General features: G+C 45.5%; 1 protein-coding gene across 2 annotated transcripts in view; it reads right to left on the bottom strand.

Annotated features, from left to right (window-relative positions):
* Nucleotides 1–22,072, bottom strand: part of REEP1 (receptor accessory protein 1) — a 72,415-nt gene extending 50,343 nt beyond the window's left edge. The window contains exon 1 of one of the 2 annotated variants that reach the window (XM_087736254.1): nucleotides 21,855–22,072. In XM_087736254.1, the coding sequence (XP_087592380.1) occupies nucleotides 21,855–21,886 (32 nt within the window). In that variant the 5' untranslated portion in view covers nucleotides 21,887–22,072. The remainder of the gene's footprint in view (nucleotides 1–21,854) is intronic. The other variant, XM_087736255.1, reaches the window with a different exon arrangement.
* Between the last annotated feature and the right edge of the window lie 2,456 nt (nucleotides 22,073–24,528).

The following is a 24,528-nucleotide window of genomic DNA, read 5'->3' as shown; positions in this document are numbered from 1 at the left end:
GTGACCTGCTTAGCTCTGGCTGCTGAGACCTTGTCCTCGTGAGCACTTCTGCAGCATCACGCACGCCCACAACACTGAGGAAACAGAGGGCAGGCCCAGGAGAACTCAGTGTCTAACACAAAGATGCTCCGCTTTCCATCCAGATCCACCTCTGGCTTCTCAGCCAGGCTGCTACAGAAGCAAACTGCAAACTTCATCTTGGTTAATGTAACCTAATGGCTGATGAAACCTAATAGCTCCTGTTGGTGTAACTGTGGGGTAAAGGGATGCCCGACTGTCCTTTCAGCAGAAATAGCAAGAGCAAGGGCTGTCCTTGATGCTTCTAATTTAAGCAGTCTTGATCTTCCCAAAGCAGCACATACTCCTCTCCAGTTGACACCACCTTTTTCTTTTTTTTTTCCTCAGCCAGGGCACTCCCCACATGGGAGCTGGAAGATGGCCAGGCACAAAGAGGTGAAGAGACACGGCGAGAAGGACGGGTGGAGGAAGTGGCCTTAGCCAGCCTGGAGCTATCACACAACTCTTACGTTTACTCACGTTGAGATCCTACATCCAGACTTGTCTAAGGAAGGCAAACATGATTTCTTTTTCCCCACTTCTTGTCATAGGCAGAAGATAGAAAGGCTAAAATAACAATACTACTGATGGAGAGACCTGGTGAAATACTGGGATCATTAAGATAATGCACCTGATGACTACTAAAACCACCAGCTGTGAAGGGTCTCACAGGGTTGATATTTACACTGACACCCTTGAGTATCACATTTAAAGCTCAGCCAAGATTAAGCAGGTACTTCACCCTTCCCAGGTTTATTGGTCCAGGCTGTCTTCAAACTCAGCAGAATTGCATCAGTTTACACAGAAGCTAACGCTTCCAAGTTTTCTTTACAGTCCTTCAGAACAGAAAAGGCCTGTGTAGCTGCTATAAAAATACCCCATGGCTCTGCAGCTATTTTAGGAAGCAAATTTATTGCAGGTAGATGGCTTACTAAGCTGGCCTGTTCTACTTCAAGCTGTGTTCAGTGGAACTGCCCGGCCAGTGGAGATGGGCTGCTGATGAGCAAGGGGAATTTGTTTGCCCCTGCAGCAATGCTTTAAAGGAAGGGTCTGCGTCGAGAGTGTGTAGGGCTGGTGTGGGGCCCCGACCCACCGGTGGGAAGCTGTAGGCCGATAGGAACGCTGCGCCTGGCACACGCCACGAGGCTCCGAGCAGCTGCCTGCAAGAGATAGTGTTTCGTGGGCCTCATCGGAGGCATTTGCCCTGTCGCTGCTCCTCCCCTCTCCCTGCTTCTACTCAGCAGGACCGCAGGAGATAGCAGTCCACGGCTCTGAGCCTTCTCCTAGCGCTGGCACAGCCCACTGCCTCGTTCAGACCCTTTCGGGGGAGAAGAAATAAATCATCGAAGTGTGATACTGAGGGGAATCAAATCAGTGCCTTTTAGAGAAGAACACATTCTCTGCTATGTGACCGGGTCAGATCTTCACCCAGCTTCACTGCTCCAAAAAGGCAGGGCTCAGCATCTGTGTGCCCCTGATGTTTTCCCTATCCAGCACTGACCGTACAGTTCCTGCTTTGAGAGCCCTGTCTTTTTCCAAGCCAAATAAATGGCAATTTGAAAATTAAATGGTATGGTTTAGATGGGAAGGGCTGCTTTTCCTGACTCTAGAGAGGGAGATGTTTATGTGGAAAAAGGCTTTTTTAGAAGCACTGACATTACATTCCAGAGATGACAGATGGTTTAAAATCTGTATTGTGAGTTAGCCTACAGATTTATGGTAGGCTCATGATACAAAAAGGAACAGAAAGAGACACATAACCTAACCAAACTAATTTCTAGGCTAAAAAAGGTATGAAAAAATGGATTGCATATCAACAAAGAAGCTCTGTATTATTTTCATATAAAACCATAAAGATCACACTGCAAGTATTATTTTGGAGTTATTTTAACTGATGCTATGTGAATCAACTTTTAGGAAGCGTAAACACGTACAGGAATCCCAATTTAGAGCATAATCCTACACTGTATCCTAAAACTCAGTTGAAGTCATGGAAGCCTTTCACCATCAAACCGTAAGTGCTACCACTGTCTGAGGAGATGGTGAGAAACACAAAAGCTCCTGTTTGTCTGTTCCTCACTCAAAGACAGCTTTAGACTTCTAGCGTTGTACTCATGGGACACAAAACAGCAATAAAAAAAAATTAAACGAAACTATAACTCGTCTAAATCAATTGCAACATGTGATCTCCTTAGAGTAATGTTATTTCGGCTTCCCAGGGACAGAGTATTACTAGAAGTGCTTAACTAAGCGCAAGGAATACTTTCGCTCACCAATATAGTTTAAAAACCAAACCAAAAGACCTCTTTGACCCAAATATTCAGCTCAAGCCATGAAAAGTGTTGATTTCCCATGGAATCACCATCAGTCCTGGGTTACCACCAGTTCAATCCACTGACACAAATCGAGCAGTCCCAAGTCTGCTCTGAGTAGCACCGGGTCTCAGACATCTCCACAAGCTCTTGGAGGAGGACGGAAACCCCGGGTAAGTCTCTACGCTAGCCAAGGAGAGCAGGTCGGTATAGGAACAGGCATCAGGTACGGTCACGGCCAACTTGGTACAAAACAGCCTGCAGAGGAAATCTTAAGACTGCCTGGACATTTCTATAAATATTCTAGTAAATTAACAATAAACAGCATAACTTCTGCCATCGGTAACTGACCGTAACTTCTTACATCTCTGAGGACTCTACAACGTTAACCCGAAAAACTAGAAGACCAAACATTTGGAGGGACCAGCCACATTGAAAACACGTGGGACCCAACTCAGTCATAAGCTCTACATTTCAGAGCTGGTATTTAATTCCTAGTTAAGTGAAAAGCAAACAAACAAACAAACAAAACCCCCAACCCCACCTTTAAAACACCTCTTCCCATTTTGATAACACATTTCAAAGAAGGATTTGAAAGTGCAATATTAATATTAGTGACCTGAGTATCAAAGCCAATTGCACTTCCATTGATTTCTGATTATTTCTGTTTCATTAGTGTTTTATCTCTATTTTAAATGATAAGGACAGTGCGACCCACTTGAAATTATACAGGAAGCTCATGTCAGAGACATGAATAGTAGCCAGTTGTCAACCCCAGTGTTAAAGCAAGAGTGTAGGAAAACTAAGGCAAGACGATTCTACAGGTAATTTCAGAATATTCAGACCATCTTAATGCTTTCGTTAGCACGGGTATCAGAATGCCACATGCTATATATAACAGCTGTGACATTGCAGGGAGTTCACGGGCCATGCAAACCACGTTTCTCTTTATGGCCCACAGACAGAGATTGGTATTTCTTCTGGGTACTATAACAACATTTTAGGGAGGGGCTGAGCACCTGCTTTTTTTACCAGGACCTGCATAATTTTTTTTAAAAAAGGAAAGAGGGAAAAAAGAAAGGGAAATGAGACCCTGCCATACAGCTTGAAAAAGACAGACTTCTACTCTTTTCTCATATGCATTTGACAAGGATTTCTAGTGTGAATTTAATAGAGTTCTTTCCTCACGGGTCTTTTCTCATTTCATTCATCCTTTTTAATCCCTCCATTTTATACGGCTAATAAGAGCATCTTAATGAAATACATGGTACAACTGAGATAAACAAGGAGGAAGAGATCTCCAGCTGGAGCCAAACTGATACAGACCAGCCTCCAGTCTAACCTAGACATAAAGGAAAGGAAATCAGAAGGAAGCAAGCCTCTGTACTGAAGCCACAGACCACTAATGAATAAACAGAGCTTCTGGCTACACCTCTGAATTCAGCTTCAGCTACCAGTAAAATTATTTGTCTCTAATTAAAATAAATTAGAAGAAAAATGACCATTTAGTGGATAATCCTAAATCATGGTGTTAGGATAAGTGATAAAAAACAGCAGGTAGGGGAGCCTAAATAATACCCTGAAGTTCTCCTGAAGAACACAGGGACCAGCCAACACTGGCTTCTGTACAAGGAGCCTCATCACTAGGGCTCATTGGAGAGTAAGAGAGCCTCCTCCAGGGCTGACTCCAGAGGAACCAGCCTCACCCAGCACCTAAGGAGCAGCACCGATCCCCTGCAAGATGGAAATCTTCAGCGCATTTTTTCCCATATCAACAAACAGCATCTTAGATATTAAAAAAGCCCATCACCTCTAAACCAAACCATTGTGAACACCTTTCTTCCCCACACTCTCCCATCTGAGAAGAGAAAGAGCAAAACCTACGTGACAGATATCATTTAGTGTGCTACTGGAAACTGTTCAAGTGAAAGAACGGTGAATGTAATATCAGAAATAGAAATATGTCCTTTAGAATAGAATCACAGAGTAATTTAGGTAGGAAGGGGTCTCTACAAGTCTTTAATCCAAAACAGGACCAACTTTGAGTTTACATCAGGTTGCTCCAGGTCCTGTCTGGTGAAATTTTCAGTATCTCCATCTCCAGACCCTTGTTCTAGTGTTTGCTTACCCTTGCTTTGAAGAATTTTTTCTTTATATCTGAATAGAATTTCCTTTGCTGCAACTTGCGTCCATTGCCTCTCACCTTTTCACTGTGGGCCTGCACAAAAAGCTTGGCTCTATCTTCTCTGTAGCAACCCATCACGTTTTTGAAGGTAGCACTAAGATCTCCCCTTCGCCATCTCTTGTTCAGGCTGAAGAAACTCAGTCCACTCACCTCTCCTCGTGCACCATGTGCTCCAGCTCCCTTCCACTGGATTCACTGCACTCTGCTGGTGCCCTCCTACACAAGGGAGACCCAAATGGGACATGCTACTCCAGCCAGACACTGTCTCACACTTGCCAAATAGAGGGGGACAATCGCTTTCCTCAACCTGCTGGCTAACCCTCTTACTAAACCAATCCTGTATCGAGATCTGGAGAAGAGCAGCACTGCACCCTTCCCATCATCAGAGGTGCAGAAGAGCTGGGGACCTACTCCCTGAGTGAGGAGAAGACTTTTCCTTGCTGCTTGGAGAACCTTCTTGCTCAGCCACACCACACCCTTTCCTCTGCAAGTGGTGCCCTCCCCAAGGAGCAAAGCTGGGGTCATGGTATGACAATAATAGATGTCACGCTACAGCAGGACTCTGAAAATGCTTCTTTTAGCCCACTCCAAATGAGCTGGTGCAGTAGTACAAAACTCACTCAGCTACCTGTAAAACAAAACTTGACTGCCAAGGGAAGTACGCGAAGAACAGTACCACATTGTCTTAAGTGTGGGACTTAACACGGACCAAGTTGCTGTTACCATAAGAGCTTTAGAAAAAGGGGGGAGGGAGGTGAAATGAATATTTACAAACACTTATTGCTTTGATTCTCTTGCTTAGCCATTTTTGGTGAGCTAGGAGAACAGCTAGATTTCCCTTATCTCTACGGCCACATATTCACATGTAAGCCTTTGTTGTCATTAACTGTGCAGCGTCACTGCAAAATGTAATGGTTTTATGGTAATGCTGTGCATGATCTATTCTTACATAAAGCCACTAGCACAGAGGTCATTATCAGCTTATTTACTTCTACGCCAAACGCCATAGCCCACGGTATGTATCTGGAGATAAAATGACGTGTTCTTTCTTTTGCTGGAGCTGGGAAGCTCACGGAGAAAGTAAATTACCCATGCACATTGCTAATAGTCATGCTATGATCATTTTTAAAAGGATCAGAGGCTGCAACGTCCAGCAAAGCCTTGAGCTAAAACTTATTTAAAGGGCTTCCCTAAATGACAATCTCCACCGCAGTGCCTATATTCATCCTTTAGCAGTTGGAGAATTATATTTTCAGGTTAAATGAAGAAAGATTAAATGAAACTGATTGTAAGAAGACTTATATTCAGCACTTTCAAAAGGTTCACCTATGTTGGTAACAGGACAAATACACACCCCAGGATTCAGGAAGCTTTAATTTCTCTGACCTACTAATTCTAAGAGGCTTGTCGGGAGTATAACTGAGTTCATAGCAGGACCCCATGCACAGAAATATCAGCATCTCTGTAAGTCTTACCATCCTCAATTAGTTCTCTCCAGGCCTTTGGGAAATAGCTAAGTTCTCGTATTCCCATTTTACAGATTGGTTTCTCGTAGGCCCAGCTGAGCAATCCCCTGCTTGGACATTCATCATGCAGTGTTGACGTGCAAAAGCTGCATCTGTTGTGCCTTTAACTTGCTCGGGTTGGGCAGGGTGTTGTCCCTGTTTCTGGCTTGGAGCGTACCAGCATACAGCGTGGGTGTACCCATAAACTCCCAGGAGGAGATGCAGTCATATAGCCTCTAAAATTCATGCCATTCCCTCAGTAACACTTGCATGTTGCCCAGAACCACAGCCCAAGTTAAAAATTTCTGGCTCGCAATTCACTTTGCAGGTGCATGTGACAGCTATAACTCATGCGGTTTGCACAGGATTCTAAAATATCTTTGTTCTTTGCTCAGCAAAGAGTATATATGTACAAATGCACACATCAAGACAGAAATATTGGAATTTAGACACATTTCCTCAGCACTCTGGGACATTTCTTAAAATGCAACGCTTCTCTTCTGAACTTTGGAATCTCTTTACATCTATTTAACTTTCCTCCATCACGATTCATCCCACAACTGAATATTCTTCTGCTACAAAAAGACAATTCTTTCCCTGCTCCTCTGAAATAATTTTATCTTATTAAGTATCTCCAGGTTTTGTATTTCTTGACCAACATCTGATTTCTTTGTTTAAATTCTAGCGATTTCCTATCTTACCATAGCTTCGCCCTGAAGCTTAACAGGTTAAACACTTTCCTGTTACACCAAGGACTCTAGATTTCAGTCCCTGTAGCGTTTTAGCAAGTGAACTTTGGGTCTTTAACTAAAGGTAAGACAGAGGAAGGGGTTTCTTTTAGCTTCCACCAATTTTCATAGCACTACTACGATTCATCTGCACTACAGTTTTTAACAACCAGCTATTACCTAAAGTGCAGGAGAGACTTAAGAGCAAGGACAGGTATCTATTGAAGCATCTCACGGTACAGCCTTCGTATCGAGAGCTTCACGACATCAACCAGAAATCACAGATTTTGTATTGAGAGATTCCTAGGGTAAAAATCTTAAAGAAGCCTGAGACAACAGGCAGTTCTCAGAGATGACAAATATCTACAGGTTCCATCGACCATGCTGGAAATGAAATGGTTTTCACCACTGGAAATCGGCAGCTTGGTCACAGCCCAGGTAGAGCCAATGTGAGATCTGGAAACAGAAGTCGCAATTTCCAGGCTATGCCTCCGTGCTAGCCTGTATCACCTCCATCATTACACTGAGATGATCTCACTCTGTGAGCACAGCCTAGTACCATAGTACTGCCAACTCTCACATTTCTTCATTTAATCTCATCAGGTGATTTCTTGGAAGTAATTGTAGGAACATGTCAGTTCAAAATAAATTCCCAGATTTAATGGTTTCTCAGAAAAGAGCACGCAAACAATCTTGCAGGTTCAGAGTACAAACCAAAGGATCTGATGCAGAGAGAGATATATATGCACATACTATAAAAGTCAGGATTTTAAATCCCGTCTCACAATTTGGTGAAGAGGTGAAGGGATTTGACTCAGGGCTTTTTAATGCCTCCAGACAGCAGTATTGCTACCCAGATATTCAATCTTTGTTCTGACAGAAGATGTCATGTTCCCATCTGCATTCAATTTTGATCTCCCCCAGATTCTCGTATCTTTCTGAATTTCAGGCTTTGGCTGAGAGCATTAGAGAGTAAAAGGGATAAGCCACGCCACTCTCTTCTATTCTGCATTTCCCCAAATGCAAATGTGTTCAGATCAAATCCTGTGACACAGGCAGAGCTCCATTCTTACACCGTGAGGAATACCTCTTTGTTTCGGGCTTGGATAAAAAGCCAGTGCATTGTACAGTTTAGAACGGTAAAGGCTTTGTCTCTTCTCTTTCTTTTGGCTTAGTGACTTCACCTCTTTTCCCTTCTCACCCTCTATTGCACACATATACCTGGCAGCTGGCAGCTACTCAAAATATAAAATGAAATATAAACTGAGGCATAGGAGCCAGATGGAGACTTCACAGAAATAACTTTAGAGGAAAGCAAAGGGAAAGACAGCCAATGCTTCCAAGTCCATTACAGAGACTTCTAAGTAAGCAGCTGCTTGAGAAGGCAGCTTGTACTTTTTGTGGGAACGCCCACACTGCCTGCTATCTTATGTATGCTTTTCCATCATTTCTTATTCATTGTAATACTGCTGGTTTAAATGCCACAGTCCAGTGCTTGTTCTCCTTCCCGGGCAAGAAGATTCACACAGAAGGATGACAGCGCTGCAAGTGCCACTCTCCAGAAACAAAGCCTTGCTATTTTGAAATGAAATGGTTAATTGTTTCAAACACAACATCTAGCTGTATAAAATGTGCCTTGAGAACTGGATCTTCACAGACTTCAGTCATTCATGGATTGACTGCCCAGAGTGAGGTTTCTTGGTTTCAAGAATATACCTAAAACACAACAGCGCTTGAATAGGGATCTGATTTGTTACAGCCAAGTATCTGCAAACCTCAGCAGAATAATAATTGAAGAAGAATGCTGAGCTATTCCAGTGGCCGTATAGCACATCCGAGTGCAAAAACCTCAGGACACACTATAGCAAAGAGAGGAAAAATATCTAATCTGTAAGTAAATCCTAGAGAGGGGGGAGGCGGGGAGAAGAGATTTTATACAGTGGGTTTACATGAGCTTAACTATGAATCATACACAAACTACAAGGAAAGCAGACGGGTTCAGTTTCCAGTACTGTGCAAAATCTGGCATAGTATTTATGTACTTAAAATGCATGTCCTGCCTCATGGACAGCAGGCAAGATCTTTCACTCTGGCTGTATGCAGTCTCTTAACCAGCTCTGCTCATTCTGCAGTGATCTAGGAATAATCTGTAGAAATACGCATAGGGTCATATCATCAGTCATGTACGTCACATTCCCTTGGGCCCTGGAAATGGCTGTCAGCGAGCCCTTGGGATTCCCAGTTCTGGAAAGCCTGCAAAGCAGCACTGAAAAGGATTTAAGATAGCCAGGATCAGGGATGCAAGCTAAGGGCTAATGGCAGCAGGCCGTGGTTAGCTAGCATACTGCAACATCCAGCACCCTCTGTAACAGGTCTTCACATAAGGGTACAGGGATGAAGCATGAGAGATGACAGAGTTTCTCCCTGTCTGACACAATTAAAGTAGCTTTTAAAATATACGTGCTTGGGTGGTCTGCAATGAGGCATTAGGATTCTTTAGACTGAATCTAAAGAGAAGGCAGTCATGCTCTTCATCCTCAGCTTTCAGTGACTATGAACGCTTACTAGAGAGAAGCTCAATACTGAAGCTCAACAGAGAGCTCCAGATCTGAGGTCAGAGATACCTTGATTACGGGCTTTGGGACGGTGCATTTGATTGGCTCTCGTTGCTGAAGTGCAGGTAAAGCCATATGCCAATCTGCTGATGAAATTCCCAACACTAAAATGAAACACGTTTAGAATAACTGTCCTGACAGAATCGTGCCTTTGGGAGCCCTCTACCCTCAATCTGTCACCCCTCAAAGGGCAGTTTAACTTGAGGGTCGTAAGGAACAGAAGTCCTCTGTTGTCTTGAACTGGCCAATTTCCATCCTATAATATTCCATTTTCTAGGATCCAGCTGGCACCCTCTACAAGGCCCTCACCTCTGAGCTACAAACACAACTTTGGGATTCTGACCTGGCTAGACTTACAGCACTCACTGACTTCAGCAGAGCTGCACCAGTTAACGCAACTTGAAGCCCTGGTATTACCTTAGGGATGAGAAAATGACTGAGGTTTGCATTGAATCAACGTTTTCCAGCTATTTATTCCCTCTGTCTGCAGAACATCCACCCTTGATCCTTCAGGTTTACCACAAGCCAGGGTTGGGAATTTTTGTGGCAGTTCTTATTAAAATTTGGCAATGCACCACTTAGCCTACTGTCACTGACAAAACAGAGAAGCTGCAGTTATTCCAGATATGAACTGATTTTTTTTCGCTCATATACTGTGGGTTTTTTGTTAGAAGGTTACATCAAGAACTTTTCTATTAAATTCCATCTTTTCTGTTTGGATGATCACTTTCTGTTTCACAAGGATTCTGTAACTCTGATCATGTGCCTGTAAGGCTTTTCTGAGCATACAGAATCATAGAATTGTTTAGGTTCAAAAAGACCTTTAAGATCATCGACTCCAACCATTAACCCAGCATTGCCAAGCCCACCACTAAACCATGTCCCTAAGCACCACATCTACATGTCTTTTAAATACCTCCAGGGATGGGGACTCAACCACTTCCCTGGGCAGCCTGTGCCAGTGCTTGACAACCCTTTCATGGAAGAAATTTTTCCTAATATCCAACCTAAACTTCCCCTGGCGCAGCTTGAGGCCGTTTCCTCTCATCCTATCGCTTGTTACTAGGGAGAAGAGACCGACCCCCACCTCGCTACAACCTCCTTTCAGGCAGTTGTAGAGAGCGATAAGGTCTGCCCTCAGCCTCCTCTTCTCCAGGCTAAACAACCCCAGCTCCCTCAGCTGCTCCTCAACAGACTTGTGCTCCAGACCCTTCAGCAGCTTTGTTGCCTTTCTTTGGACACGCTCCAGCACCTCGATGTCCTTCTTGTAGTGAGGGGCCCAAAAACGATGCACTTATTTGATTGCTAGATTAGAGAAAAAGAGTTGGTGCAATTCCTGTGGGATCTAAGAATCTCCTAATCTTCTAAGTGAATGTGTGGTTACTCAATTATCTCCAAGTGTTCAGGTACTAGACTGTCCCTACAAATTCCCATTTAACAGTCAGCTGTAACAGAACACACCATATACAAGGATCTCAAAAGGATATCCAAATACTGATGAAACAAGCTTTATCTAATGCTGTAAGATGGGAGACTACTAGCACAGACACAGGTACAGGCAGTAAAAGACAGAGATTCTAGTAGGCCTGTTCAAAATTACCACAATAGTCTATGTTACAGATTCACGACAGTTATAGCTATATACATCTACAGATATAGATATATCTATGAGAGAGAGATGATATCCTGAGAAAGGATCATTAGATCACAGTTTCTCCCCAAATCATTAGAGTCAGCAGGGGATTGGTTTGACTGATTGCATTCTGACAGCTATGAAAAGAGGTTAGCACAATGTAACAAACATGAGAAAATTCCAACAACATTTATGCAGGAAACTATTTACTCTCACGTCATTGTCTGTGTTTTTAAGGTATCTGTTTTAAATAACAGCTTCCTCTCTGCATTTGATCCTACAAGAAAGACCCTTTCTGTATATAGGACAGCAGAGCGTGTTGCCATGGAAATGATGATGATCTACTTAAATTCAACAAATCCAGCCTTATGGGGTATATTCCCCGGAGTATCTCAATTTAATTATTAATGTTCTTTCTAAATAGCAACATCTTTCTGTTTTGACCGAAATCTTTATAAGCAGAGTGAAAACAATAAACCTGGAAAGTGGAATCCTTTGTTCAGCTGCAAAACAGGTACAATTAAGCCAGGGAAGATGCAAACAGCCTTCAAGCTGCCTTGCCAATGTGCTTTAACTCAGACCTAGACAGATCATCTGGAAGGGAGAAAGTCTCATTCAGTGCCTGTGTCCATTACATCCCTGGCTTCTCTGCTGTGATTTCCAGCAAAAATACCAGCTAGGATAGTGGGGTTTTTTGCAGAGGGACATGTTCAGTGGAATCTAAACACTGAGCATCAATTCATTTCCATATAGCCGCCAGTCTGGTGCTCGTTCTCCACCCATGCAAGCCCGGTGAAACCACTCCATCTTTTCCCATGAAATATATCGCTAAACCCAAAGCCTTTTAGCCTCAGGGCAGCTCCAGCATCCATCTTTCTCCTTAAACTGTCACCATGAATTCTGCAGGTAGATTTTTAGGAGCCAGATGGTGCTATTCAGGCTGATCTAACACTGGGGATAGTTTCTTGTGGGTCACATAATCTGGGTGGCTCACAGGTCTAAGTTTAAACATGCACAGACACGTGTCCTCCCAAGTCCCCAGCAGAAGAGGCAGCACGACAAGCAGAACCCTTCCACGAGCAGGATGAGGCTCAAGAGCCTCAAACTGCTCATCCACGAAAGGGCCCAAGGCAGAGCATGCCCCAGAGCAGCCCTGTGGGAACTGCTTGAGGCAGAACAGCAACCTTATCACTATGGCTATTTAATGGGACCTGCAGCCTGGGTAAGTTGCTCTCCCCACATGCTCACATCAAGTGTTAGGGCACTTGTGCCGAAGACATCACGACAAAGGGAGCCATGAAGTGTTGTGATGACAGGAGAAGGTCATCTTCCTGTGATTGTTCTGTTCTTAATCTTGACCAGGTGCTTCCCATCTACCCTCCCTAGAAGGGTATTCCTCATGAAATGCCATCTAAGATTCCTGGTTTCACTCCTCCATGAGTGCCTCTCAGGGACTGTCAGGAGAGCGCTGCCACAAACGAGGCCGGTCTACACAAAACATCCCACAGCACCCCTGAACTTTTGACCATTGGCTTGGAAATTTCAGCTCAAAATTCATATTTACATTGCCTCTCCAATTCTACTCCAGAGAGTGTGCCTCATGCCCGCATCAGGGTCTATCACATGAAAGCAGAACTGATAGTTTAGATGGACAGAAGTTATCACTAAGCCTATTTTACAGGTACCAAATTAAGAAAGAATAAATAACTTGCCCTCTTCCCACAGGCAGTTTGCAGCACCACTGAATCCAGGCTCTTGGTATTCTCACACAAAATCTGCAGCACTAGTCCTTCCCTCCTCCCTTGTAGGAGGCTGGTTATTGGTCATAAGCCTCCCTCCAAAACATGAGGCAAGAAATGTCTGTCAGTTTTTTGCTTTCCTCTAAAAACACTTACTTAGAGGCTGGAAACAAGAAATAGAATAAATGAGTTCAACTGAGCTGAATGAAAGGAAGCAACAGTATGAACTTAACAGAACAGCAGTGCTTCTTGAGCAGGAGCTGCAACTGTTTGTTGACGCTGATAGCATTGAATTGCTCGGTAGACTCGAAGGCAGGCTACACACATTGCCCTGGCATCCCTGGGACCCGTCCAAAAAGGCACAAAATTCCAGACGTGAGGGGCATTCTTTCCAGCTCCTCACAAACAGGTTCTTCAATGCTGGTTTTGTTGTCCTGTAAAATTTGCCATTTTGGAAAGCAAAAGATTACTGTTGGCTCCATGAGAGAGAAGGGGGAAAGACGGAATGCAGCTTTATTGACCGGTTGATTGATCCCTTCTTTGGAATTGGTTGGTTGGTTATTTATTAGCAATTAGTGCATTAGCAGCGAGGGACGCAGCAAGCAAGTAGGCAGCATTTGAAGAAACAAACCTTTACCGAGCGTGACACCAGGCCAGCGTTCCCAGCTGTCCCCCTGTCGCTCCCGAGAGTCAATCTCCAACTTGACACCTAATCCTCTGCCTCCATATACATGTGTGTGCCTTCTGAAACATAATCCTTGCTCTTCATTTCTGCTTACTGTACAACCAACTTCTCTACTTCTTCGCTACCACCCTTGCCCTTCTTCTGGCTATCTGGCAGCTTTTACCAGCCTGCAGGTCACTGCTTTACCACCCACATCAAATTAAAATTCCTTGTCCTCCCCTTCTAGATCCTGCAAAATGTTTTCTACGTGAAACAAAAAGCAGGGTACCCCACTAAGGAGATATGTCTGCTCTGAGCCTCGTATCAAAAGATGGAGTTGTTCTGTATATGAAGCTTGGGAAAATATCACCCATGTTTCTAGTTCTGGCATGCCACTCCAGGTCTGGAGTGCCTTCCTGGGTCCTGCCGGCAGAATGAGCAGGTGTGTCCTGTTATTTCAGTCCTTCTCTTCAGAAGCACACAAGTCACAGAAAGATAAAAAGATAAAACACAGTTTTCATTTTGTCACTTATTCTAGTTCATTCTCACCACTCTGCTCACCATCTGTTTTGCCTGTATTTCATCAGTTTAAATCAGGAGCTCATCAGAGCAGGAATCTTGTCTTACTACATGCATGTGAAATCCCAAAACAGAACATGAATGCTGTACCAGTAATAGTGTCATAAAGAAATTACCAAGGAGCACAGGATCAGTCTCATAAATGATTCACCTAGAAGGCAGAGTTGCATTTATTCATATATTATTTATTTTTATATTACTACAGAACTTAGGAGAACCAACTAGAGACTAAACCCCATTGTCTACAGTGCTGTAAAATCAAAAACACTAAACAAGAGTTCCTGCCCAAAACAGTTTACCATCTAAATAGCATATGAGTGATAACAAAAGTACATGACATCTTCCTCTGCAAAGAGCAGCAAGTGATTAACTTCAAGAACACAGGTGATTTAAGTGAGATTTTGCCATGTAAGTGTTTTGCTTGCGAAGCGCTCAATTACATGGATGCATCCCTCCATTGAGCCAGTTCATCTCACAAGGCCTATCTGAAATCTGCTGAGTGGCCCTGATCAGGCCAAGTGCAGAGTCGGACAAAAGGAAACCTAGACTCAGATCCTAGCTGCCTAATGAAGACATGGAAGAAATTTTGACATATAAAGGTTCTACGGCAATCCAAACTGGCCAATGTGCAGTACTCAAATCTTCATAGAATCATGGAATCATTCAGGTTGGAAAGGACCTCTGAGATCATCGAGTCCAACCGTTACCCTAACTGCCTGGTCCACCTCTAAACCATGTCCCTAAGCACCGCATCCACACGTGTTTTGAATACTTCCACGGACCGTGACTGCACCACTGCCCTGGGCAGTCTTCACCTACCTTTACGATTAGCCTGAAAGTTCCCAAGATAACTACCTCTGTCCACTGAAAGCATGGAAGCAGAAAGGCAAATGCAGTGCTTAGTACTTAGAAGCAGCTGCTCAAGAAGTAGTAGGCGTGATTATATGCCCTCCTTTGTCCTCTCTGTACCAAGTATTTCCTCTTGACCAAACAGCTCTCTACGCAACACATCACCTTTAATGGAAGCTCCTTAGAGATGCCTCTCTCCCTCTATTAACCGCGATAAGAGCACAGAAGAGTGTTTCTCAACCTCTCCTATTCACTGCGCCACCTGACCCTTTGAAAGAAACATACATTTTATATCCCACTGTTGCTTAAGGATAGATGACAAATAATAAGTCACATGGAATGGGTACAATGTTGAAATGTTAATATTTTACAAAATGTAATTCAGTAGATATAATTACAAAACTTCTAACTAAAAAATGTAGTAAAAAATGGTATCACTTGATTAAATCAGTTAGTACATAATTGACGACTGCCTGTATGAGGGGTTCTGTTTCAGGGCTGAAATGTTTTCACGGGCTGCGTGATGTTTTGTGGACTGCCAGCCATCTTGTGGACCACAGGTTGAGTAACTTGGCACTAAATCTCCCTGCTGGGACTAAGTAATCAATTTTAAGTAGTGTAATGCCTGACTTAGTAGCCTGAATTAGGCAGTCTGGCTGTTGCATTCTGCCGTCTATGACACTGATGACAGCACTGAGGATCTGAAAGGGAAGGGGTCATTATTCGGAATATTTAAGCCTTTGGTTGTTTGACTGCTTCAGGCAGCATTTATTTAGGTCTGTAGTTTTGTTTCACCCCTCCCACACCCATCACAAATCCATAAAACAAACCACAAACACAATGTTCAATTCCCTTGATCAGATCCCCTTTCATTAATTTATTGATCAAGGAGCCTGAAGGAAATATATTACCTGTTACCACAGGTTTTCTGTGGAATATTGGACACATCACTCGATCTCTCTGTGCCTCAGCGCCCTTACCAGCACAATGGCAGTAAAAATCATTCTGATGACACAATACTTACTAAATTAATGCTTCGAAGTGCTTTCATACAGTGAAATGGAAAGGGTCCCACAAAGGCAAAATATTGTATTAAAGCAGGTGCAAAAGCCAAGCCCCTTAGCTATATTCCACAACTTCTAGTTTGGTAAAATGTCCTTCCTTACTAGTCCAAACCAGGACTAGTAACCATCTGTGATGTGCGTGCAAGAAAACCTTCCCCATCGGGGCTAAGAGCGTTTCCAGCACATCTGTGCTTGTGCAGGAAAATCTGGGTCACGGCTGACAAAGCAGCAGGCAGCGCTGTCCCCTGCAGTGTGATCAGCACGGTCACATTTCACATGAAGGGCAAAGCAAATGTCGCACCTGCGCTGGATGCTGCTCTGTCAGTTACTGTCACCAACAGGTTCTGAGCTGGGAGCCACAGAGACCACTTGCTCTTCAGGCGAGGGAGAGCAGCAGTGCAAGACTGCAAGATCTGTTTCAGACGGATTCCACCACCTTATTGTATAGGCAATGTTTCTTAGCAAATTCTGCATGTATGGCAGTGGTCTGCCCTTCCCACTTCCCAGCTTCAGAGCACATAAGAGAGTCTACTGCAAACTCATTCCAGAGCCTTAGCAGAGAGCTCAAGCCACACGAGGTCCATTGCTGTATTTTCACATAATCATTCATCCAAGGAACTGCAGGCCTGTCAGCCTGACCTCGGTGCCGGGGAAGGTTATGGAGCAGATCATCCTGAGTGCCATCACGCGGCACGTACAGGACAACCAGGGGATGAGGCCCAGTCAGCATGGGTTTTACTTCTCCCAAGTAACAAGTGATAGGATGAGAGGAAACGGCCTCAAGCTGCGCCAGGGGAAGTTTAGGTTGGATATTAGGAAATACTTCTTCACTGAAAGGGCTGTCAGGCCCTGGCACAGGCTGCCCAGGGAAGTGGTTGAGTCCCCATCCCTGGAGGTATTTAAAAGCCGTGTAGATGTGGCGCTTGGGGACATGGTTTAGTGGTGGGCTTGGCAGTGCTGGGTTAACGGTTGGACTTGATGATCTTAAGGGTCTTTTCCAACAGAAACAATTCTATGATTCTAGAATTTTGCATCACTGGTGTTGAGGCCTGTACAGAATCCTTCACATCACCTGCCAGCACCGAGTAAATAACGTAGACTCTGAAGAAGGACCTTCACATACGTGGTATACATCAACTGAAAGGCTAATGCCGGCATACCAATAACCAAAAGCGCGGGGCTGTGCTATGCCTTCATGAGAACAGCCCTCACCCACTCGAGCAGATCCTGTCTCTGCCTGCCTCTGGTAAAGAAGATACAAGATATCCTTTTCTACCATCATATAGTCTCTATTACGTGACATTTTTTTTCTTTTTCATTCATAAATCTCTTCATACACATGAAAAACAGGAGGAGGAAGGCTCTGCTAAGTTTCTCTAAAATGGAAATTCATTACTGATGTAAGCAGTGTCTTTTGATTAAATCAATGTCTGACTCAGTAGCACTATGGATTTACACCAGCTGAGGATGGGGGTGGCCGATCTCACCCACCCTTGCTAAAACGGCACACAGTCACCAAGAAAGAGAAAGCAGAGAAACTGTGACAAGGAAGGAAATTTCACTCATCAGTTTAAATAATTCTTTGGTTCCTCTTTGGTTTTGTTCAGACCTACCCACTGCCAGTGACAGCCGGAAAAATGGATGCCTCTGATAAATCCCCAAATCCCTGTTACTTCCACACAGGGCCGGGAATTCCCAGTGAATATATCTGAGGCTGCCACCCTATTTCACATCAAACGATAAGAGATCAGGCAGGCCATTACTGATATTTTGATTTAAAAGAAAACAAATACAGGCAAAAAAGCATAATTAAGGCTGTGGTTTTTCACCACGAAGAACACATTTAACCATTTTCTAATAATTTCTAATGCACTTCTGAGCTCCTGACAGCAGGAATTCAAATGCCTAAGTCATGCAGTATCATCCCAACTATTGATGACCTGCCTGATCCAGCCTCGTTTCTATGGACATCTCCTTCCTCTGCCACGTGTTCCAGATTGAAAGGCTTTCAATGGGCAGTGTGATGTGCCTGACTTTCAGAATTGGAGCCAAAACCTGTATTTCTGTTCTGCGTGATCCCAAGCACAAAAAGCAAGTTCCGTGTTTCTGGGAAAATAGGATTTCCATGCAAATACAACAGGCTGCATTTCTATATACCACTTTTAACTTCAAAATGCTTTTAGACAACAGCCAAAAGGTACAGCAGACCAGTAACCACATAGGATTGCCAGTGCTGTGCACTGCAGCTGAACTGGACTGCAATACCGAAGTCCTTCTGCTAGAGTGGCCTCTACCACTTGAAGCAAAAAAGAATCTCCTTCAAAATGAATAGCAATAAACTGTAGACGGTAGGACGTGCCACTGATCCCTTCTGGTCTGTCTCAGAGAAGACAAATTCAGCACAGTTCATTACACTTCACAGATGAGGAAACTGAGATACAGGTGTTCCCGGGTGTCCTTTGAGATGTACTCAGAGAGTGTAATTAACCCACGAATAATGATGCTATCCCATTCCAGTTATTGTAAGAGACAAAGTAACAAATAATTCCAAGATGCAACAATTGCAATTACAGGGATCGCAGGCATCCCTCAGTGGAAAAGTCACCTGTAATCTACTATAATGAGAAAAAGAACACCCTGATTTAGTTCTCATTGAGGCGGGTGAAAAAACTACCTGGACCACAGGAGGATGAGTATTGAGCTCTTAAAGGCAAAAGATATCCAGGGACAGGATTATCTTTTTGTTTCACATTTGTACAGTACCCAGTGCAGATCCTGACAATAACAAAGTTTCGACTTTAACACACAGCTGCGGCAGTATAAGATGCTGCCCTGAAGTTTTTGTCATTTCTTCTCTGGGGGTTACCAGCACACAGCTCTGCGGGCAGGACAGAACAAGCCAGCACTCTGGATCAGCATGCACACAAAGCCCGAACACTAAAGCTGAAATGATGTAAGAGAAGGTTTGCAATAAGCTGCCTGACTTCCCACTGAAGTGCCTGAGAAATGCTCACAGGCTCTTCTCCTTCAGCAACATTTTGGAAATAGAAACTGCCAGGACAGAGATGGCAAGAACCGAATCAGAGACAGTGGAAGCAACAAAGCACCCAAGAGCCAAAGCAAAGGTTTGCTTTTTGTTTTAAAGCCCTTTCTGTTAGCTGAGTCATATCAGACATAACCCCCACGGAGATCAGCAGAAGTCGTAAAGCACAAAGCAACATTCATGGTGTGACTAAACCACACCACACCATTTTCCTCATAATCCTTATGAGTCGGTAAGATTTGATGAAAAAACAACTAAATAGGCATGAGCAGGGGAAAAAAAAAGCCCAACCAGGTAGCCATTCTGCTTAGAGAACAGCTGTCTGTACTGATGGATCAACTAGCGATTCATAATGAGATGGGGAAACCAGATTAGATAGATTAAATCTTCATCACGATCCTAATCTGAAGACCACTGTACAGTGAGGAGTCGGTGATCCACCTAACAGTTAACCTGAGCGGGCGCAGGCCTGTGCTGTGCTGCAGGCACAGCTTGGTCTCCTGGCCTGCGCGGTGGATCCTGGATGCAGGATCAACTCAGCCGGTTAATTGTAACGAAGGAGCCTGTAGGAAGCACGCAGTGGTCACCAGCAATTAAACCACCTGCATGTCCTCGTTCGTCTTCATCTAAAAGTGCAGCAACAAGTTCTCTTGTGAACGTCCTTTTCATCTGACAGTAGAAATGATTAATAGAATTGCCTTTTCTGTTGTTTTTTTTCTTTTTTAAAAAAAGAAAATACTGTAAGGGCTCAAAAGACCAATACGTAAGGTAACCTTTCCACAGCCAGATCTGCACCGTGTGCTGCGCCCAGACTGGAGGGCTGTTCCATGTGAGGCAGCTCAGGGTTTCCAGCATCTGAAGGGATGTAAAACTATTTATACTCTCCTCTATTTCTTTATAATTTTAGCTCTAGTAAATGGTATTTTAAGCAATACTGTACAGAGTTCGAGTTCCTTGCTGGGATCGTAACAAACCAGCACTTCCTGGTGCAAAACATTCTTAAAGGATGGATGTATACTAAGGAGCAGTGCAAAGAAAGTGGTGATCAGGCTTGGCTTGCCCTAGGTTTCCTTGCAAAATTCTTTTTTAAATTATTACTATGATTACTGAATGATTAATATTTACACTGCATATTCAAATTGTTATTTGCTATTGAAATTCTAGTATAACAAATAACTGGTACCACCCTCTACACAGCTGATTTCATACCGTGACACGCTATTCAGGTAAATAAAGCTGAAGAGAACGGGAAGGTTTGTGTGTTCAGCTAATTACCTGACTGCAGATGTCAACTGCTCTATGTCCTGCCCCTATCAGATTTTTACCCAGTCCCTGTGTCTTAAGATGAAACCACCCGTGTATATGTGCATGTGCCGAGGCAAGTAAGTTAAACTACCATCTCTCTGTAGACATTCTTTGTTCTTGAGGATTAGCCGGGTTACACGATGACAGGTTTTTTCAAAGTGGAAATTAGTCTAGTAGAGAAGAACGAAAAGCAGCCTTGGACAATACACGCTACATCTCACACTGCTGTCAGAGATATCTGCACAGTTATACTGTTCACATGAAATCATTTAAATATTTAACACGTTTTCCCAGAATGAAGTGCAAAGCCAATAATGGCTAGCAACAGCTGCAGCTGAATCCAGATCATATACCTCCAGGGGCTAAATTCAACTCTGAACCCCCCAAAAATCTTCATATCTGACAGCCACCCAATGTCTTAGTGATATGGAGAGATAGCTAAGATCAAGGTGAGTTTTCCCTTTGACGTTTCATCTCATATGGCAAAAGAGGAGACCTTGAAAATGCCTTTCTGGAACTATGCTGATGGTGCAACATCATGGCACGTTTCTTTCAGACAAAGAAAGTGACAGGCCCTTGCAGACCCTCTACAATAACTTAAGAGCACAACAGATGTTCTCCTGAATCTGCAGCTATATGTACCAGACAGAGAAAACTGGCAAATCATTCATCTGATTCAGCGCACTAACCTTGACCAGCCACATTTCCAGAAGGGAGGCAGATCAGACATCCTGCTGCCCCCACCTTAAGCCTGAACTTCCCCCCGCCCCGGAATTTTCCTAGTGGCATCAAAACCGCCCTTTTCCCACTGAATCTCTTCTCAGGTGGGGCAGATGAACATATACCTCGAGCTCGCTCCATTTTCCCCTGTTGTCTGGGAAGCATTTCCAGGGAATTTCTGCATGTATTCCCACCTATAGCGCTTCCAGCTATGGAAAAGGTGTAGGACAAGTGCAAAGAGCCACACACTTCTCCTCCCAGGCTGACAGGTTAAAGGGAAATCGAGAACACCTTTTGAGAGGGTGGGCGGCAAGTTGCGAAGAGGAAAGAAATATTTGATATTTCTTTTACAAAAAAAAAAAAAAAAAGAGAGAAGAAAACAGCGGCTGGGAGAGCCTCTCCCAGCGCCCTCTCGCGAGTCCCAGCCAGCCGCGCCGAGCCCCGCTAACAAAAGCCCCGCTGCCCAAATCCACGTCCATTTTCCCACCCGCTGATGCTCGATTCCCCCTCCGGACCCCCGAGCCCTTTCATCGCCGAGCACGGGGCGATGCCAGCCGCCCTCCTTCTCCCCCGTCACCTTGCGCCGGACGGCACGGCAGCATTTTGCCCTCCACCCCCTGGTAATTTTCCCACGCGGGAAAATACCGTTCGACCCACCTATTTTCTCCCTCACCCACCGAACAGCCCAGAGCCCCGACCCTAACAACAACCTGCTAATTTTAGCCGGGTCGCCACCGCGTATTCGTAGCGGGGACGAGGCGGGGGCCAGGCAGCGGGCAGGGCGCAGACCCCGCACACACACACACACAGACATGCGGGCACAGGCACGCAAGGTGCCAGCCCGGCAGTTACTCACACCACTAGCCTGGAGATGATCCATGAGACCATGGCGCTGCCTGCCGCAGGGCTGGCTCTCCCGGCAGGGAGGGCTCGCCCCGTCTGCTCGCCCGCCGCCGGCCGCCGCCCGAGTGAGCGGGGCGGGCGGCTCGGCCATCCGGCCCCGCAGCCTCAGCGCAGCCTCACTGGCGGCGCCGCCGGCAGCCAACGCGCAGCCGGGGCCGGCGGCGGAGATTGGGCAGGGCCCGCGGCCGCCCCCCACCGCGCCGGGCGCTGCGGGAGCAGGAGGGGGGGGGACCCCGCCGGGCTCCCCAGCGGGAGAGCCGCGGGTGTAGGGGGAGCTTTCGGGTGCGGGGAGGGCGGCGGCTGCGGCAGCCGGGCAGGGGGCCCTTCCCCACGCTGCGGCATCGGGCGGACACGCGTGCGCCGCGGGAGCCCCGCAGCCCAGCAGGGCACGAAGCAAACCCGCTCGGCTGTTCTGTCAACAGAAGGGCAGAGCTAAGGCGTGGTGCTGGTGGGCTCCCTGGGTATAAAGGAAGAGAGGGATCCTCCTCCGCGCCCCCAAGTTTGCAGGCACAGGTGACAGCCGCAGGAGCCAGGTGAATCCCCGCCACTGTCGATGATGAGAGCCAGCAACCTCTCCTCCACGTGTGATTTCATCAGGAGGCCTCACGGCTGTCCAGTCCAATTTCCACGAGGAACATTTGCCCACGTGCAGAACAGACATTGGCTTGACCTGCAGGTTGTTCTTCCCTACGTTTCCTTTGGGTTCTTCTTCTCTTCCTTCACTACGTTGGCACATGCCAAATGTGATCAGATTGCCAAAAATCATCTTCCACTGCTTTGGTTTTCATCTTCTATCAGAAGCACACGTGCCCGTGGGAATTCATGGTGTGTTTTAGTCTTGCAGCAATCCTTCGATCTCTCTCGGGCTTGCCACGGTGAGACCAGCCCCAAGCTTCACGCGGAGGCTGCTCCCTGGAGCAATTGGCCTGGCTTCAGGCGTCAGGGCCAGGGCTCCAGCCACCCTGGCTGCACGGCAGGATCCCTGCCTCCATGCCCGACACGTTGTTCTTTTCTAGGGCTCTGCATCTGCAGCAAATTTTCCCCGTCATTCTGAGACAGCATAGCTGGAAGAGGCTGACGTTCCCTAAGGTATCGCGAGTAACCTGTGAGGAACTCTTCTAGGGAGAGGCCGAACATTTTGAACCAGAGGTAGCAGAGCCAGGAGCGGATCACAGACCTCTCCAGTCCCAGGTGGCCACAGCCATCCTCACGCTCCTGCCCATCATCACACAACACCCGGCCCTTACCTAACACCTTTCTTCTGCTCAGCTCAAAGTCCTCCATAACGGCATCACCTTTTATTATGTAGGCTCTCTGGACCTGCTCCCCACAAAAACAAGAGCACCCATAGTCTTCAGCTAAATCTGCAGGTATAGACACACAGGTAGTTCAAGTTCAGCACCTCTAAAAATTATCTGCTAGAGGGCGATCCAAAGAGAGTCCAGCATCTACATCGCCACATTGCTCTTCCCTCTGTAGTGGGTCTGTTCCTCCACCAGAGGGAACTTCCACCTCGCGCTGTGACCTGTAACAAGCGGTCTCCTCCTCACCCACCTCCCCGGGTTACAGCAGCATTTCTGCTACAAACACCGGTATTTTCTGGTTACAGACAGGCTGCGAACCACAGCTGGAGGCACAGGGCCACCGCCAACCATTCCTGCCTCGGGGACTGCAAGGGCCGCAGTGGCAGCATCGCTACAGCCAGCACTTTGACCGCTCTCCAAGCACCACGGAGACAGGACTGGGGGGTCTGTTGCAATAAGCGAGCATAAATCAGCCGTCTTCTCCAGACAAGATTGCTCTCTGGAAGAACTCCTTTCCAAAAGGAGCCATTAGGCCATTGAGCCCAAACTCTAAGGCAGTGAATCATCCTGTGGCTGTCTTGCTTGTGTATCATAGCCAAATAAGTACTTGGAAATCTGTTATCAAAGATTTTTCATGTATCAGGATTATTTAGTGTCAGATTTTAGACTGCATGTTGGCAGACACTCCACAACATTATTACAGTTAAGGATGTGATATTATCAAGTATAAGGCACAGATCTCTGCATGAATATTTGTGTCATCACCACAGTACACAGAACTTGCCACGTAGTGCTTGCTGCACATTTCAAGCACAGAAAAATAGACCAACAGGAGAAGATACCAGATCATAAAGAGAGATAACACAGAGGACAACACCCAAAGCTGCAGCAAAACATTTTAGTGCCCAAAGCGTAACTCAGCCTCACGCCCTCTTGGCTCCTTCCAGCCTCTTCCAGCTCACCATGTTGCGTGCAACTCCTGCTAGCTCTCTTTTCTGGGCAGCAACTGTCAGAACGGCTTGAAGATTTTTTTCTTCTGCTTGGCGGCTCTCTCTGACAGGGCTAAGCAGGACACGGACCCCTCTTGTGCTGCTGCTTTGTACACAACTGACACAATCACCACCTGATGATTGCTGACTGATCTGAAGCCTCAAACGTACACAGATGGTTAATAAGGTAGGTCTGGTGATGGAAAACCTTAGGAGCCTGTCAATGGGAATGCAGGGAGCTTCACTTAAATAGCTCTCTGGTAAACAGAGGGTGACGGGGAGAAATTTAGCTCTACTGAGTCATCAGTGGAAGGGTGACAATGCCCCCTACCTA

Source organism: Nipponia nippon, unplaced genomic scaffold (genome assembly GCF_047370975.1).
Source record: "Nipponia nippon isolate SJK-2023a ecotype South Korea unplaced genomic scaffold, ASM4737097v1 scaffold_6, whole genome shotgun sequence".
Classification (NCBI taxonomy): Eukaryota; Metazoa; Chordata; class Aves; order Pelecaniformes; family Threskiornithidae; genus Nipponia; species Nipponia nippon.
Note: the sequence above shows the minus strand (reverse complement) of the source record. Positions and strands in the feature narration are given on the sequence as shown.